This window comes from Mesoplodon mirus (assembly GCF_964341445.2).
Source record: "Mesoplodon mirus genome assembly, chromosome: 3".
Lineage (NCBI taxonomy): Eukaryota > Metazoa > Chordata > Mammalia > Artiodactyla > Ziphiidae > Mesoplodon > Mesoplodon mirus.
In genome coordinates, this window is record NC_138978.1 from 40,044,842 (window position 1) to 40,062,386 (window position 17,545).

The 17,545-nt window shown below is 48.0% G+C and overlaps 1 protein-coding gene across 1 annotated transcript in view; it reads left to right on the forward strand.

Annotated features, from left to right (window-relative positions):
- The window catches only part of ARMH1 (armadillo like helical domain containing 1), a 47,828-nt gene extending 31,886 nt beyond the window's left edge, over nt 1-15,942 (forward strand). Inside the window, exons 8-13 of the mRNA XM_082616297.1 lie at nt 14,635-14,757; nt 14,859-14,931; nt 15,078-15,207; nt 15,288-15,365; nt 15,657-15,738; nt 15,814-15,942. Coding sequence (XP_082472423.1) covers nt 14,635-14,757; nt 14,859-14,931; nt 15,078-15,207; nt 15,288-15,365; nt 15,657-15,738; nt 15,814-15,932 — 605 coding nt within the window. The 3' untranslated portion in view covers nt 15,933-15,942. The remainder of the gene's footprint in view (nt 1-14,634; nt 14,758-14,858; nt 14,932-15,077; nt 15,208-15,287; nt 15,366-15,656; nt 15,739-15,813) is intronic.
- The last annotated feature ends 1,603 nt before the right edge of the window (nt 15,943-17,545 follow it).

Here is a 17,545-nt window from a genome sequence, read left to right on the forward strand (position 1 = left end):
GTTGTGGTGTGCAGGCTTCTCATTGCAGTGGCTTCTCTTGTTGCGGAGCACAGGCTCTAGGCACACGGGCTCAGTAGTTGTGGCTCACGGGCTCTAGAGCGCAGGCTCAGTAGTTGTGGTGCAGGGGCTTAGTTGTTCCGCGGCATGTGGGATCTTCCTGGACCAGGGATCGAACCTGTGTCCCCTGCATGGGCAGGCGGATTCTTAACCACTCTGCCACCAGGGAAGCCCAACCTAGCTTCTTAAGTCACATAGCATCACTTCCTGGCCAGATTCAAAGGAAGCAAGTAGATCCCACATCTCAAATGATTTTGTGACCAAGTTTTAAAACCACTGCAGTGGGCCGTGTGGCAGCTGGGGCACATATGTTGTGGTGGCTCCATGTCTGTCTAGGTGGGATAAGCTTCTCTTTCTTCCTTTTTCTCCCCTTTCTCCATATTTTCATGCAGTTTCCTGAAATATGTTTGTCTGGGTTTTGTAACATTACAAGCTGGGTTTTGTAACATTACATCTCCTCCATACCCATGCAGGGGCCCCTGGAGGAGGGGTGGGTCAGGGAGCCCCATGTTGAAGGTTGTGGGGAAAGCCCTGCCCTTCCAGGTTCCTACAAAAGAGTAGAAGAGGAAACCTGGGACCAAGTAATGGCTTTCTGGTCCCCACTGCAGCAGATTCTGATTGCCCATTCTTGTCTGTTCTTCACTTTGAAGTAGAAATAACCAGGGAAAGGGTTCTGGCACTTACATCTGCTAATTTCTGAGGATGGTTTGTTTTTGGGTTTTTTTCACAGAATTAAGACTGCAGAATTTCTTTTAATGATGATCCCCTTCAGTCTAAAAGAGTCAAAATTAAAATTAAGGGAGGACTTCTCCAAAGTGGTCCTGCCTGGAATTTATCTCCATTTATAATGGCTGTGAAGTGAAAAATGGCAGTTTCCTTCCAAGGAGGGTTGCTATTCCAGGAATTAGTGGCAGGCAGGGACTTAATCATGATGAGCAGTCTAAAGCCACAGAAGTATTCACTCACTGGTCTCCCTCCCTGGAGAAGAGGAATGTCACAAAGTCACAAAATTTTTTGGAAGGAGAAATTAATTCTGTTGGGAATTTGAAATATATATGTGTGCGTGTACATATATTAGTATCTGTTACAAATAAATTATTACCTTAGGAACATAAAAATTACTATGTATGACTTAATTAGAAACAGACAACTCATTGTAAATTAATTTGCCAAGTGTATGCTTACCCAAAAATCAACTGGCCAGATGACCAATTTGCTGAGTCCCCAATTCACCAAATTACCAATTTACTGAAAATGTTTACTTTAAATGTTTAAAATATTTAAAGTGTATAGCAGTTCCTCTTGGCTATATTGGTAGGGTCTACGAGAGCTGGGAGAAGCCGGAACTTCTGAGTTCTCAGGGATCTAAGCCTCTCTCTGCCCCTCAGTACCACTTTCTGCCCTTGGTTGGTCCCCTTCTCTGACCCTTGCCCTCCCTTTCTCTGCCCCACACCCTCCCCATCCCCTCTTCTCCCAAGGATGGGCAGTCTAGGCCATGTAGCATGGTGACCTCCAGCAAGTTTCCTCACCAGGTGCCCCCTCCTTGCCCCTACTCCCTGCCACTGCAGCTACAGAGAGCTTGGGCAGAGACAAATGAAGATTCCTTAAAATGCTGCTATGAAGGCCACATGAAAGGCATTATATTCAAACTTTGCAGAAATCTGCAAAAGCTGTTAAATCAGTCCATCTATATTCATTACCTATTGCTATATAACAAATTACCCTAAAACCCAGTGACTAAAAAAAATAAACATTTATTTTCTCCCACAGTTTTTGTGGGTCAGGAATCTGGGAGCAGCTTAAATGAATGATTCTGGCTCAGGGTGTGTCATGAGACTGCAGTCAGGCGGTCAGCTGGGGCTGTAGTCATCCGAAGGCATGATCAGGTCTGGAGGACAGGCTTCCAGGGTGGCTCACTTACACGCCTGGCAAGTTAGTGCTGGTTGTTGGCAGGAAGCCTCCGTTCTTCACCATGTGGACCTCGCTATAGGGCTGCTTGAGTGTCCTGACATGTCAGCTGGCTTCTCCCAGAGCGAGTGATCCAAGAGAGAGCAAAGAGGAAGCCCCAATATCTTTCATAATCTAATCTCAGAAGTTGCACATGTCACTTCTGTTTCACTCTATTCATTGGAAGCCAGTCACTAAGTTGAGCCCACACTCAAGGGGAGAAGAATTGGGCTCCACCTCTTGAAAGGAAACATACTAAAAACTTTGTGGACATATTTTAAAACCACTGTACCATCTGATAAAAATTGCTGAAAATTTAACAAATAGCTATAAGAAACAAGTTTATGGTAAAATGGAAATGTTTGTGAATTTGCAAAAATGGTCATTTGGAGAATAATTTTTTTTTCTAATTGACCTACAACCTACGATTAACTTGACATGCTCATAAAATGATCCTGTTTCCTATAGTGAAGTTGGAAGTGTGGCTTATCATCCACAAAGTACAACAGCAGGATTCATGGCTAAGCAAACTGCATTCACTGACACAGTGGACTCCTCTAGAAATGCTAGTGCAGGGAAACAGTGGCCCTAAGTGACCAAACAGGACAGACACAGACAAGTCTTCAAATGTGTAACATCTCTTCCCCTGTCCTCCAGAGACCTGGAGAGACTGGCGATGGGCAAGAACATCATTGTTAATTTTCCTGAGGTTCTTTGTTCTGTGAAGTTATGTAGATTCCTAATACTAAGAAGTATGATTGGGACTTCCCTGGCAGTCCAGTGGCTAAGACTCCACACTCCCAATGCAGAGGGCCGGGCTTTGATTCCTAGTCAGGGACCTACCCTGACCACCACCTCTCCCCTCACCCCCTGGAAACCATCAATCTTGTCTCTATGGATTCACCTATTCCAGATATTTCATAAAAGTGGAATCATACAATATATGAACTTTTTATCAGGCTTCTTTTGCTTAGCATACTGTTTTCGAGGTTCATCTATGTGGTAGCATGTATCAGTACTTTTCTTTTCTTTTTCGGTTGCACTGCGTGGCTTGCAGGATCTTAGTTCCCCGACCAGGGATTGAACCCAGGCCACCACAGTGAAAGCACTGAGTCCTAACCACTGGACCACCAGGGAATCCCAGTACTTTGTTCTTTATTATGGCTGAATAATATTCCATTGTATGGATATACCACAATTTGTCTCTCCACTCATCTGCTGATGGACATTTGAGCTGTTTCCACCTTTTGGCTATTGTGAATAGAGCTTCTATGAACATACATGCACATGTATTTGTTTGAGCACCTGCTTGCAGTTCTTTTGGGTATACACCTAGGAGTGGATTTGCCAGGTCATATGGTAATTCCATTTAATCTTTTGAGGAACCGTCAAACTGTTTTCCACAGCAACTGAACCATTTTACATTCCCACCAGCAATGTTTGAGTGTTCCAATTTCTCCATATCCTTGCCCACACTTGTTATTGTCCAAATATATATATATAGCTATCCTAGTGGATGTGGAGTGGTGGAACCTCATTGCAGTTTTGATTTGCATTTACTTAATGACTAAAGATGTTGAACATCTTTTCGTGTGCTTGTTGATGTTTATGTTTCTTCCTTGAAGAACTATCTATTCAAGTCCTATGCCCATTTTAAAACTTGGGTTGTCTTTTTGCTGTTGAATTGTAAGAGTTCTTTATATATTCTGGATACTAGAATGGTTTCTCCCATTCTGTTGTTATCTTTTCACTTTTTTGATAATGTACTTTGTTGGTTTACTTTTAAATAACTTAAGTTTTTCATTCATTCATGTACTTATTCAACAAGAGCAGGCACTGGGCTGGGCACTGTGTATATAGTGACAAATGAAACAAAGTCCCTGCTGTCCTAGAACTTTGTTACAGAAGCAATAATCATAGTAATAATAACTGGTGATCACTACCAGTGACTGAGGATGACTATGTGCCAGGCACTGTTCTAGCTCTTTCATCGTCTCCAGTGATGCTCAGGATAATTCTGAGGAGTACATAGTACTATCATCCCCGGTTTACAGGTGAGGAAACTGAGGCACAGAGCAATTAAATAGCCTGTCCAAAGTCTCAAAGATGTTAAGCGGGAAAGCTGTGGGTCACACCCAGACAGTCTGACTCCTGCACCCATCTCCTCACCACCACACTCTCTTGTCTCCCCAGTGTTATGAGAACAAGACTTTCTTCTTTGTTTTTACCAGTTTCGAGCAGCACACAAAACCTGAGGATAGACAACATCATTATTATTACAATAAAACATATTTTTAAAAATTATGTGTCTCAGCTTCATGCCCTTCACAAGGTCAAGCAAATACTAAAAGATTTCTTTTTTTTCTTTTTTTTTTTGCGGTACGCGGGCCTCTCACTCTTGTGGCCTCTCCCGTTGCGGAGCACAGGCTCCGGACGCGCAGGCCCAGCAGCCATGGCTCACAGGCCCAGCCGCTCTGCAGCATGTGGGATCCTCCTGGACCGGGGCACGAACCCGGGTCCCCTGCATCGGCAGGCAGACTCCCAACCACTGCACCACCAGGGAAGCCCCAAAGATTTCATTTTGAAAACTACAGCTTTTGCCCCGTAGAACCTTGTGCCTTTGTTTCCTCCTCTGAGTTGACACGGGGAGTAGTGTCAGCCTTTCCTGCTGTGTAAGAGGCACAGGTCTTGTGTAACTTTAATGAACAACAGTCACAAGGCTCTGACACTAAAGGACAGTTTCACATAAAAACCTACTGAATGTTTTTAAAAGATACATTATTTCTCCAAAATTACATGAGCCCTTCAACTGCGACACTTTACTTAGCATTTTTAAGTTTTATTATACAGTCTTCCAGAGTTTTTTAAAAATAGAAAGTCCTGGGCTTCCCTGGTGGCGCAGTGGTTGAGAGTCTGCCTGCCAATGCAGGGGACACGGGTTCGAGTCCTGGTCTGGGAGGATCCCACATGCCATGGAGCAACTAGGCCCGTGCACCACAACTACTGAGCCTGAGCTCTAGAGCCCGTGAGCCACAACTACTGAGCCTGCGCGTCTGGAGCTTGTGCTCCGCAACGGGAGAGGCCACGATAGTGAGAGGCCCGCGCACCGCGATGAAGAGTGGCCCCCGCTCGCCGCAACTGGAGAAAGCCGACGCACAGAAACAAAGACCCAACACAGCCATTAATTAATTAATTAATTAATTAATTAATTAAATTTTTAAAAAAATAGAGAGTCCTTGGGAAAAACTTGTTTCTAATTGCCCAGTTGGCCTGGCCCTAAACACTGTTTCCGCCAGGGCCTGATACTGTCTCCTCTCACCCCACCCTGCACCTGGTGTGGGGTGTGCCGCTTGGGTGACAGGGATGCTTCTAAGCACCAGCACACAGGCTGGTTGGGCTTGGCAAGACCGGCCCAGAAGGGCAGATACCAATGGGAGACACACCTTGGTAATTATTGATTCAGCAACAGGTATACCACCATAGCACGTAACACTAATTACCTTGTTGCTTGGCTTTTTTTTCTTTTTAATTAATTAATTAATTTATTTATTTATTTTGGTTGCGTTGGGTCTTCGTTGCTACTCCCGGGCTTTCTCTAGTTGCGGCGAGCGGGGGCTACTCTTCGATGCGGTGCGCGGGCTTCTCACTGCGGTGGCTTCTCTTTGTTGCGGAGCATGGGCTCTAGGCGCGTGGGCTTCAGTCGTTGTGGCACACGGGCTCCGTAGTTGTGGCTGGCTGGCTCTAGAGCACAGGCTCAGTAGTTGTGGCGCAGGGGCTTTGTTGCTCTGCGGCATGTGGGATCTTCCCGGACCAGGGCTCGAACCCACGTCTCCTGCATTGGCAGGCGGAGTCTTAACCACTGCGCCACCAGGGAAGTCCCTTGCCTGGCTTTTTTAAACAAAATACTGCATAAAATATATTTTTAATGTTTCAACTTTGGGCTTTGAACAGGATTTGGTAAAAGAGGTGGCGGAATGTAAAGAGATCAAAGACAGGATGTAATTGGTCAGGAAGATGCCTGGCACGGGTCTTTTCCTTACAAGAGTGCAATTTGCCCAACTTATTCATAACCTCAACTCTGCTGGAAAAGGGAGCAAAGCTGTATATGGATGGCACTGAGGTGCACTTCTTTAGTGTGGCCAGCAGGTGGCAGTCTTGTCTGGATGTGAGGACAAAGAACGGGGGCACTGGTTTTCCCAGGCTCTAGGAGCAAAGAATTGTAAAACCAACCTCATCAGTGCTGAGTGCCTTGGCAACGGTTGCCCGACAGAGCCACAATTCCCAGGTGCCATGCCATTTCTGAGGTACGTCTGCCACATGAATACGAAGCCTGCTGCTACAGCTCTGTCTCCCATTCACTGCAATTCCCTGGGCAAGTCTTTGTTCTGGGTTTCTGCATCTATCAGACAGGTGATCACAGAGCTTTCTTCTGGCGCTGACAGGCTGTGGCCTCCGTGGTTCCTCTTTGGATTGGAGGAATCCTTCCCCTTGCACTCCAGTTTCCATCGAGTGTCGGTGGCATGCTCCTTGCATGTAGCTGACACATACCCAATCTGTTATTTGTCCAATGAATGGGCACAGGTCCTGCAGACCTGCTTCTCAACCTCACTGGGCATGAACTCTCAAACTACAAACGCTCCTGATCCCACCCTCCTCCCTGAGGACTCTGATCCCTTCCTCCCCAGACCCCATACTTTCCTGTCTTCCTCCTATCTCTCTGGAAACTATTTCTCAGCCCTTCATACATCCCTTTTCCTCCACCAGTCCCTTAAGTGTTGGTTTCTTTTTCTCCTAGGAATCAATCCCAGGTCTTCTTCTCTTCTCTTCCTTTTGATTCTGTGGTACCTCATCCACTCCCATGGTTTTAATTACCACCTATAATGATAGAAACAATAATAGCTCACTTTTATAGAGTATTGACTATATACTGAGTACTGCTCTAGCTCATTACTCATTTAGTCCTCACAACAAGCTGATGAGGCAGATATCACTATTATTCCTATTTTATGGATGAAGTGCAGAGTGGCTGAGTGACCACTGTGCAGCTCAGACCTCTCTCCTGAGCCCGAGAGCCTGACCCTCATATCCACTTACCTTCTGGACATCTCCCCTTGGACGTCACTGACCATGTTCAGAATTAGACTCCTGCTGTCATACAGAGTGAAGTAAGTCAGAAAGAGAAAAACAAATACTGTATGCTAATACATATATATGGAATGTAAAAAAAAAAAAGGTTCTGATGAACCTAGGGGCAGGACAGGAATAAAGACGCAGATGTACATAATGGACTTGAGGATACGGGGTGGGGGAAGGGTAAGCTGGGACGAAGTGAGAGTGGCATGGACATATATACACTACCAAATGTAAAATAGATAACTAGTGGGAAGCAGCTGCATAGCACAGGGAGATCAGCTTGGTGCTTTGTGACCACCTAGAGGGGTGGGATAGGGAGGGTGGGAGGGAGACGCAAGAGGGAGGGGATATGGGGATATATGTATGCATATAGCTGATTCACTTTGTTATACAGCAGAAATTAACACAACATTGTAAAGCAATTATACTCCAGTAAAGATGTTAAAAAAAAAATTAGACTCCTGGTATTTCTGCTCCAAACCTTTCATTCTCCGAGGTCCCAATCTCAGCAAAAAGCATCCAATCACCCAGGTTAGACATGTGGGTAATTGTCATCTCTTCCTGCTTCCCACCTTTAACCAACTTCTAACAAGACCAGTCAACTCTAATTCCTTAATATCATTCAGATCTGTTCTGCCTTCTCCATTCTGTCTCCACTGCTATAATTCAGGTCTTTGTATTTCTCACATCTACACTGATCTCCATCTCTCCAGCATGGTACCCACACAGTCTATTTTCCTGGTCCCCCACCAGAGAGGTTGCAGTGGAGCTTAGTTTAACGGTGAAGAATATGAGGTTTGGAATCCAACAGAGTTATTTCACTACTCATTAGCTGTTTGACCTTGGGCAAGCTTGTCAATCTTTCTGAGTCTTAGTCTTCCCTGAAATGAAAGATGAGAAAACATCTCCTCTACAAGGTAGTTGGCACATGCAAAGCCTCCAGAAGCTGGGGCTGGCCTGCCTACACAGCCTTAGCTCTCACTCCATGACTTACGACACTGTGTCCCAGCCAGACCTCCCTGTTTGCCTGGCTACCAGAGTGGCACACACTATCCAACATGGCACTTGCCACATTCTCCCTCCCAGTCCTTCTCTTCTCCCCATGGCCTTGCCAGTTCACGTGCCACCTTCTCCAGGGAAGTCTTCTGATTCTCTATCCCACACGACCTCAACAGGCCCTCACACCAGCCTGGCTTCCTTTGTGTTCCCATGGCTCTTTTAACACCGAATCATAAATGCCAATTTCTTTACTGGTAGTCTGCAATGGACTGTGTCATCCCTGAGGGCAGGGATTGTATGTTAGTCCTCCTCATAGCCCAGGGATCCTGCACAGAGAAGATGCTCAATAATCATTTTGTGAGATGAATGAATCAGCCAATGAATAAATCAGTGGCTGCTTCAATTTAGAACAGTTGGGTGTTGTCAGCACCACAGGCTTCAGGCAAAGCTGCCAATGGCAGCAGTCTCCTGTTCCCTTTGCTTTCTGAATGACTCCGCTATGCTGAGTAATTTGCACAGTGTATAGAGTTGTAACTGGCTGTGGTTCTTGTGGAGATATCTGGGGAGGGACTAGCACTTCCACCTTGGGTGTAAACAGTGGCACCTGTGAAATTTAAAACTCAATCAAAAGTGATTCAGTGGGGACTTCCCTGGTGGCGCAGTGTTTAAGAATCTGCCTGCCAATGCAGGGGACACAGGTTCAATCTCTGGTCCGGGAAGATCCCACATGCCGTGGAGCAACTAAGCCCGTGTGCCACAACCACTGAGCCTGTGCTCTAGAGCCCGTGAGCCACAACTACTGAGCCCGAGGGCCACAGCTCCTGAAGCCCACTGCCTACAGCCCGTGCTCTGCAACAAGAGAAGCCACCCAATGAGGAGCCCGTGCACCGCAACGAAGAATGGCACCCACTCGCCACAACTAGAGAAAAGCCCACGTGCAGAAACAAAGACACAACACATCCAAAAATAAAAGTAAATAAATAAGTTTATTAAAAAAAAAAAAAAAAGTGATTCATCGGGGAGTTCCCTAGCAGTCCAGCAGTTAGGACTCGGTGCTTTCACTGCCGCGGCCCGGGTTTGATCCCTGGTTGGGGAACTAAGATCCCACAAGCCGACTGGCACAGCCAAAAAAACAAAAAAAAACAACAATGATTCAGTGAATAACTCTTCATTTTGCCAAGGAACCCCATATATAATCAAGGAGCAGATACATAATCAGTGAAGGCTCAAGCATTTAGTGCCAAGTGAAGACGCAGAACCAGGTAGCTGTCTCCTGGAGAGCTTGGTCCCATGTGGGCAGAGAATGCCATTGGTGCTCAGGGAAATTTCATTAAAATATCCTCATCCACTCATTTTTACCCTGAATGTTCACCTAGCCACTTCTTGCTGCAGGAGAAGCTATCTGAGGCACAGGCTGGCATTTTTTCCAGGGCATCCCGGCACTAAGGTGCCACCAGCTTGTGCCTGGGAAGAGCCCAGCTACTACTGAGAGCTGTGCTGCAGCTGACCAGGCCCCTATAGTCAGATATGAGGAGGAGCCAACCACTCAGACCCCAAAACCAAGCAGCACAAATTCAAAAAAAAGGAAGAAAAGGTTTCACAACCAAACAATAAAAGAACAAGGGAGAAAGACTTGGGGATTGCAGGCACCAGGCTATAGCTGCCAAGTGGCCAGAGGCATCCCAGGCTGCATTTTTATCCAGGTGGGAGAGCGTTTGGGTGAAGACGGGGAGGCTCAGTGTCCTGGTCCCTTTCCCTCCACAGGGTTGCTGGCTCTGTGATTCCAGATTAGAACCATATCTGAGCAATAAGAGGATGGGGGTAGGGTGTAGTTGGGATTATGAGGGCTACCCCAGGAGACCTGGATGAAAGAAGGTGCCAAAGCAGTGGCCAGCTGTTTCTGAATCAGGTTGGCCCACAGAGGAAAGGGGCTGTCCCAGAGGCGTGTCCCCAGAGTACCAAGCAATGGAAGGGGAGGCACCAGACATCCTTGAGGATCTTCCTCGTTAGAGAGTAACTTTTTGATTCTGTGATTGGGAAGAACAGGCTGAGACCAACTGGGGTTCATTCCAGGAATGCAAGGCTGGTTCAATACCCCAAATTCAACCAATTTTATCTACCAGATTAACAGACTAAAGAAGGAAAATCACATTATTGTATATCAATCATTGCAGAAAATGCATGTGACAAAATTCAAAACTCATTGGTAATTTAAAATTGTCAGAAAAATAGGACTAGAGAAGAGCTTCCCCGGAAATTCCCTGGCACTTCAGTGGTTAGGACTCCACACTTTCACTGCCAAGGGCCCGGGTTCAATTCCTGGTTGGGGAACTACTATCCCACAAGGCATGCGGCACGCCGGGGGAAAAAAAATAATAAAAAGAAGGAAAAAAGAAAGGTTGAGAGAAGACCTTCCACAGCTTGATAAAAAGCATCTACAAAAAGAAAACTCTACAGCTAACATTATACTTAATAACGAAAGACTGAATGCCTTCCCCCTAAATTCAGGAACAGAGCCATGGTGTCTGCTAAAGGATTACTTCTAGCAAAAGAAAAATAATCCTAGGAGACAATTCTCTACAGCTCTTTCACGTTTCTGCATAACTTGTAAATGAAATACTTACTGTTCTTTCTTCCAGACTATCTTTTCAAGGATGTTTGTTTAGCAAACAGCTTTGGAAAATAAAGATGTTTTGGGACTTCCCTGGTGGCGCAGTGGTTAATAATCTGCCTGCCAATGCAGGAGACGCAGGTTGGATCCCTGGTCCAGGAAGATCCCACATGCCACAGAGCAGCTAAGCCTCTGTGCCACAACTGTTGAGCATGCGTGCCACAGCTACTGAAGCCTGCGCACCTAGAGCCCGTTCTCCACAACAAGAGAAGCCACCACTATGAGAAGCCCGTGCACTGCAACGAACAGTAGCCCCCGCTCACCGCCAACTAGAGAAAGCCCGCGCACAGCAACGAAGACCCAATGCAGCCATAAATAAATAAACAAATGAATAGATAGATAGATAAATAATAATAAAGTCCATAAATTAAAAAAGAAAGAAAAGAAAAGAAAGATAATTTCCACTCTAGAGCAAAGGGCAGGCATGCTTACTGACTGCTATATAGCATTCAGGTTCTCTGAAATCAGGGTTCCTCTTTGTAATAAAATCCATTGCATAAGCAGGCATTCATCTGTGTTACTCCCATGGGACTTGGGGGCAAAGGGAACTGACGCAAAAAGAGAAAACCGATACAATCAATATGAAGACTATAAAAGGAGACATCATTATAGATGGTACATTCATTAAAATGATTTTTAATGACATAATGAAAACTTCTTGCAATATGTTTGAATATTTAGATGAAAACAGCGAGAAAATATAATTTACCAAAACATACTCGAGAAGTAGAAAACCCACACTGTCCTCTAACCATTAAAGAAAATGAATCAGTAATTAATTTTTTCCATAAGATCAGAAGCTTCAGAGAATTCTATCAAACATTCAAGAAAAAATTCTAGTCTTAAACTCTTCCAGAGATTAGAAAAACATAGTACATCCTTTCCAAAAATCCCTTTCACAGATTTTCCGGGAGGAGTGGCCATAGCACAGGAAAACACACCAGTCTTGGACAGTTACAATCAGTTAAGGAGAGAGTGGCAAATGTAGCTAAGTGGACTCTGGTCTCTCTTCACATCACTTGTCCTTTTTTTTTTTTGGCTGCCGTTGGGTCTTCGTTGTGGTGCACGGGCTTCTCGTTGCAGTGGCTTCTCTTGTTGTGGAGTGCTGGCTCAGTAGTTGAGGCACGCGGGCTCACTAGTTGTGGCTTGCGGGCTCTAGAACACAGGCTCAGTAGTTGTGGCGCACGGCCTTAGTTGCTCCGCGGCATGTGGGATCTTCCCAGGCCAGGGTTCGAAGCCGTGTCCCCTGCATTGGCAGGTGGATTCTTAACCACTGTGCCACCAGGGAAGTCCCAGATCGCTTGTCTTTTACCTTTTACTAAAGATTTTGTGGAGAGGAATGTGTGGGAGGTTGCCTTCTCATCTAAGAGGGAATGTTTCCAAGGTTTCATCTATTAGGTATGACCTTTGCTATAGTCTTTTGTAGATTGCTCTTACCACACTGAGATTCAATTTTTTCAAACTTTCTTTCTATTAAGATTATATATGTGCATTGCTAGATGGCACATTATTCCTTTCACATACTGCTAGATTCAATTTGCCAATATTTTGTGTAGAATTTTTGCATCTATATTCACGAGTAAGATTGCTATATAACTTCAATAGAGCCTCACTTACAGCTGGGGGCAGGGAATCAGAGAACGTAGTTCCCAACCTACAACTTAAACTTGGAACTGCTTTCTAAAACAACAAGTTGGCTGTATCTTCTATTTCTTAACTAGGAACCTCTTTTTATTTCTACACATCAGCCATTTGTCTTTGAGAACCCACATACTTACGCTGATTTAAGTAAAACCTCAAAAGATTCCACTACCAATTCTCAAGTGTTTCTCTCCACGAAAGTCTTTGCCAAGACACAAAATATTTCATTATATTGGGGAGAAATATGTATGTGTGTACCATGCATGCCCATCCTCCCATATACTCGTTGGTCCCCCAACATTTGCGGTGCCTTTCTACATACAAACAAAAGCCTTTCTTCCATTGTAGAGAATTACCCCTAAACATGTTCTTACTGGGTAAAAGCTCCTGACAAGAAAATAAAAGGTGCAACTTCCCTGGTGGCGTAGTGGTTAAGAATCCACCTGCCGGGCTTCCCTGGTGGCGCAGTGGTTGAGAGTCCGCCTGCCGATGCAGGGGACACGGGTTCGTGCTCCGGTCCGGGAAGATCCCACATGCCGCGGAGCAGCTGGGCCCGTGAGCCATGGCCGCTGAGCCTGTGCTTCCGGAGCCTGTGCGTCCGGAGCCTGTGCTCCGCAACGGGAGAGGCCACAACAGTGAGAGGCCCGCATACCGCAAAAAAAAAAAAAAAGAATCCACCTGCCACCGCAGGGGACACGGGATCGAGCGCTGGTCCGGGAAGATACCACATGTCACCGAGCAACTAAGCCTGTGCGCCACAACTACTGAGCCCGAATGCCACAACTACTGAAGCCCTTGCGCCTAGAGCTGGTGCACCACAACAAGAGAAGCCACTGCAAGGAGAAGCCCGTGCACTGCAACAAATGCAACAAAGAGTAGCCCCCTGCTCGCCACAACTCGAGAAGGCCCGTGCACAGTAACAAAGACCCAACGCAGCCATAAATAAATCAATAGATTAAAAAAAAATTTTTAAGTAAATAAAACATTAATTTTTGTTTTTCAAACAGGTAATACTGTTAATATTTCTCACGTAGTCTACACTGCATTCTGGTATGCAGATGAGCTAGTCAGGGAAACAACTTTGACCTCGAAGTAAGTGGAGATGCCAGCAGCACTTGACTCTGCAGCTGCGGGGACAGCTCATTTCTAAGCCCTGTCTTCCATGCAGCAAGCACTTGTGTTCACCCGCTGTCCTATCACACCACATTACCTGCCCACTTCCAGCTCTGCCTGTCTGGGGTTCTTTTCTCTTTACAAAAATATTCAGTCCTCTGCCATCTTCCCAGGCTCTCCCACAGCCCACTGACCCCCTTTATAGCACTTGTCACCACACTGTTCGCCAGGCATATGAGGCGTCCTATGCAGATTTGCCGAAAGGCTGAGTCAGTGCTAGATGGAGTGAATGACTGCGAAGCAGCTACAGAAAATGCCCTCTTTAAATTCTAATCCCCTCCTCCTTCCTGACGGAATCTTTCCCTCCTTTTGCTTCCACCACTTCCTAGCTGTGGTACCTTAGGCAAGTGCTTTACCTCTCTGTGCCTCATTCCCTCAAATGTCCAATAGGGATAAGTCATCATGCTGTTGCAAAATGAAGCTCGTTGGTCACAGGGATCGTCACTGGGACACTGAACGGAGAGCCCTCAGCACAGAGCCTAGGCAAACAAGGCCTCAATAAGGGTTCGTCAGAAAGGAAAATTTCTCTCAACTGCTGTCGACCTTGCCTCCTTTCTCATTTTCTGCTACACGTCCCCACCCACCTGCTCTGTCTCCCCCTCACCCCTTGTCTTTCCCCATCCTGTCTCCCTTTGAAGACCCGCCGTCCTTCCCTCCTCCACGAAACCTTCTGGATTCCTCAAAGCCCTTTGGCAGCCCTACCTCTGTGGGGCCTCCAGCTCTTTTCAGCCTCTAAGCCTCCAACCCTTCTTCCTCCGGCTGTGGCTGGTTCTGTGAGTCCCAGGGGGCCTCGGCCTCCTCCTCCCTCTCCCCTTTAACCACGAGCTCCAGAAGGGCAGGGCTGAGGGGTCGCCGGCCCAGCTCCCCCGACACCTGGCACAGGGCTGGCCAGTAAGAGGTGCTAAGAAAGGTCGATAAAGAGTTGGGGGGGGGGGGTGCTGCTTTCTTGCGAGGGCGAGGGCGAGGGCGGGGAGTGGCGCGGCGGGCCTCTCCAGCGCCCCTGCCTTCCCCAGCCATCGCGCTGATCAAGGACCTCGTCAACTACGACGTGTGCCCGGCGCTGCTCAAGGGTCTCGTGGCGCTGCTGATACCGTCCTTCAAGGAGACCAGTAAACAGCAGTCCCAGATCGTCAGTGGTAGGGATCCGCTGGGATCGGGGTGGTGGACCCCGACGGGGCAGGGTGGAAGACGAGGGCGAGGGGTCCTCCAGCCTCACGGCCACTCCTCCCTCTTCCAGACTCTTCGGTTCTGCAGCTCACCGCCCACCTGCCGTTGTTCTTGCAGCAGGCCGCGGCCGCCAAGGCCATCGGGTAAGCAGGCAGCAGGTGGTGGGCGGATGCGGCAAGCCAGGCCCTGTCGCCGCCCATGGGCCCCCAAGAGCGCTCTGGCCGCCGGAGGGTCCCACGGGGCCCCTGCAGCCCGAATCCCACCCCCACCCCACACCACCCCCGCCCAGGATCCTGGCGCGAGGCAACACGAGCCTGGCCGCGGAGATGCTGCACCTGCGCGTGGTGCACAGCCTCATGGCCGCCATGGGCAACATGGACCACAGCAACAGCCAGCGGCAGGCCAGCCTCACGCTAGAGGTGCGCTGGGCAGCCGGGCGGCGGTGCTGCGGGCACAGCGCGTGGGCACGGCAGTCACGCCCCCTCGCCCTCCCACGCAGTACTTTGTGCAGTTATTCCCAGTGGTGGAGGAGCACGTGCGCAGGTCCATGGGGGAGGAACTCTACAAGCTCTTCCGTGTAAGTGCTCCCACCCCGTCGCGCCCCGCGGGACAGAACAGTGCCCCTGTGCACAGCCCAGCGCACGGCCCCTCCCCTGGTACACCCCACACACAGATCGGCCTGGGCGCCGGCGGCGGGAGGGACTGCCCTGGCTTGGGCTTCTCCACCTGGCACCCTTCCGTCCCCTTTCCTGCCCTTCCAGTCAGCCTAAGAGCCTGACCGCAGCCTGCAGCCTCCATCTGCCCACGCCCAACTCCAAGTCCAGGCTGCCCTGGCATCCAGGCCAGTTCCCCGTGCTCCTGTCCTCAGGGCAACGCCGAGGACTTAGAGGTGAAAATAGACAGCATTCAGGCGGACATCCTGGCGACCAAAAAAGTCAATGTCACCAAAGGTGAGTGGGGTGTGAGGGGGCCTGGGGCAGAGGTGCGGGCGGCACCCAGACTCAGGCTCATCTCCCTGTCCCCAGAGCTGTATCTCAGTGGCCTCTCCGACAGCACCATGAGCTTTTACTTTGGCCATTGTAATCAGGGTCAGGTGGCCTACATCACACACTTCCAGAAAGAGGCTGTGGAAGCAAAGGACTAACAGAGCCTCCAAGGCAAGCCAGGAAGCCGAGGCTGTGTGGCAGGGAAGCCTGGCGGAAGGAGCCAGGGCCAAGCTCCGGTTGACTCCTCTTGGCCCTTGGTGGGAGGCTGGGGTTCTGCCCGCCAGAAGGGGAAAAGGAGAGCTGGCTGGGAAGGGTTCAGTAAACAAACGGTCTTGCTACCTATCTGGTGTCCGTGTGTGGAGGGCAGAGGGAGATCTAGTGAGAGTCATGATGATGGGTCGGGGTGCCTCTGCTCACCAAGGATAAAAGCTGGTCTGAGGGGAAGGACCACCAACGTCGTAGAAGATTCAAGGGCACAGCCTGAGGAGCGGGCCTTACCTCAGCTCCCTGCTGGCCCCTGCGCTCTCCCATCCAGGACACCACACCCACCTGGTTTTTCTCCTGCCTCTCCGGTTGCTTCCTTTCATTCTCTTTTACTGGTTCCTCCTCTTCAACCCAGCTTCCTTCAAGGTGGAGTGAGGCAGGACTCTGACCTGGAGCCTCATCCCTAGGTTTACACCCTGGTGATTCCATTGCTTTAAATACCACTTCTGTGCAACGGCTCCCACATTTCTATTTCCAGATAAACATTTCTATGTCATTGTGTTGTCGACGAATAATTTAATCAGTTGATCTAAGAAAGCAATGGAAAATTTTATTCGAGCCAAATTGTGGCGTATAAGCCGGGAACAGCCTCTCAGAAAGCTCCAAGAACTGTTCTGCCTGTGAGAGGTCAAAGCACAGTTATCCAGGGCTTTGTACCTTAAATGACGTACACAGTGACATTCACACAATCCAGATCGACACCTACAAGGCAAGTAATGGGTTCATGGGTCTTCAGGGCCCCTTACAAGATCAGGAAGGAAGGTTATCTCCTAAGGAGTTATCTCGTTGATACTAAGAGAATGTTGCTTTTTAGAGTTGAGCAGGTATTTCTGCCGATGGGGAGGTTGGTCGATGCATGGTGCAGATTGCAATGCACAGTAGAGGGAGGAGAGGAGGCCAAAGGGCAGAGAAAAAAAATTTTATGTTCAAATTTTCCTTGACTCGCTTTAGAATATGGATTTATATTTCATCAGTGTCCAAAACTGACCTCCCAGTCCTGCGCCATCTTCCCCAACTCAACTGATGGCAACTCATCCTTCCTGCCACTCAGAACAAAATCGTGGTGTTCTCCTTGATGTCTCTCTTTAACCTCTGGATCCATCCTGTCTGTTGACTCTACCTTCCAAGTATATCCAGAATCCAACTATGTCTCACTACCTCCATTGCTGAAACTCAGGTCCAAGCCACCATCATCTCTCCTCTAGATGACTCCGCTTTCTGCCCCATTCTCTTTGTCAACGCAGCAGCCAGAGTGCTCCTTGTAAACTTCAGATTCTGTCACTCTGCTCAGAACCTTGCAGGGCTCTCCATTTCACTGAGTAAAGCCCAAGCCCTTACTGTTATGGCCTCCAGGGTGATCTAGTCTCCCATGACTTCTGAACTCTCTCCTACTTCTCTCTCTCTCTTCTTCACTGGGCTCCAGACACATTGGCTGTGTGGCTCTTGAAGGTGACAAAACAAGCTCCTGCTTTAGGGCTTTTGTGCAGACTTTTCCGCTGAACACGTG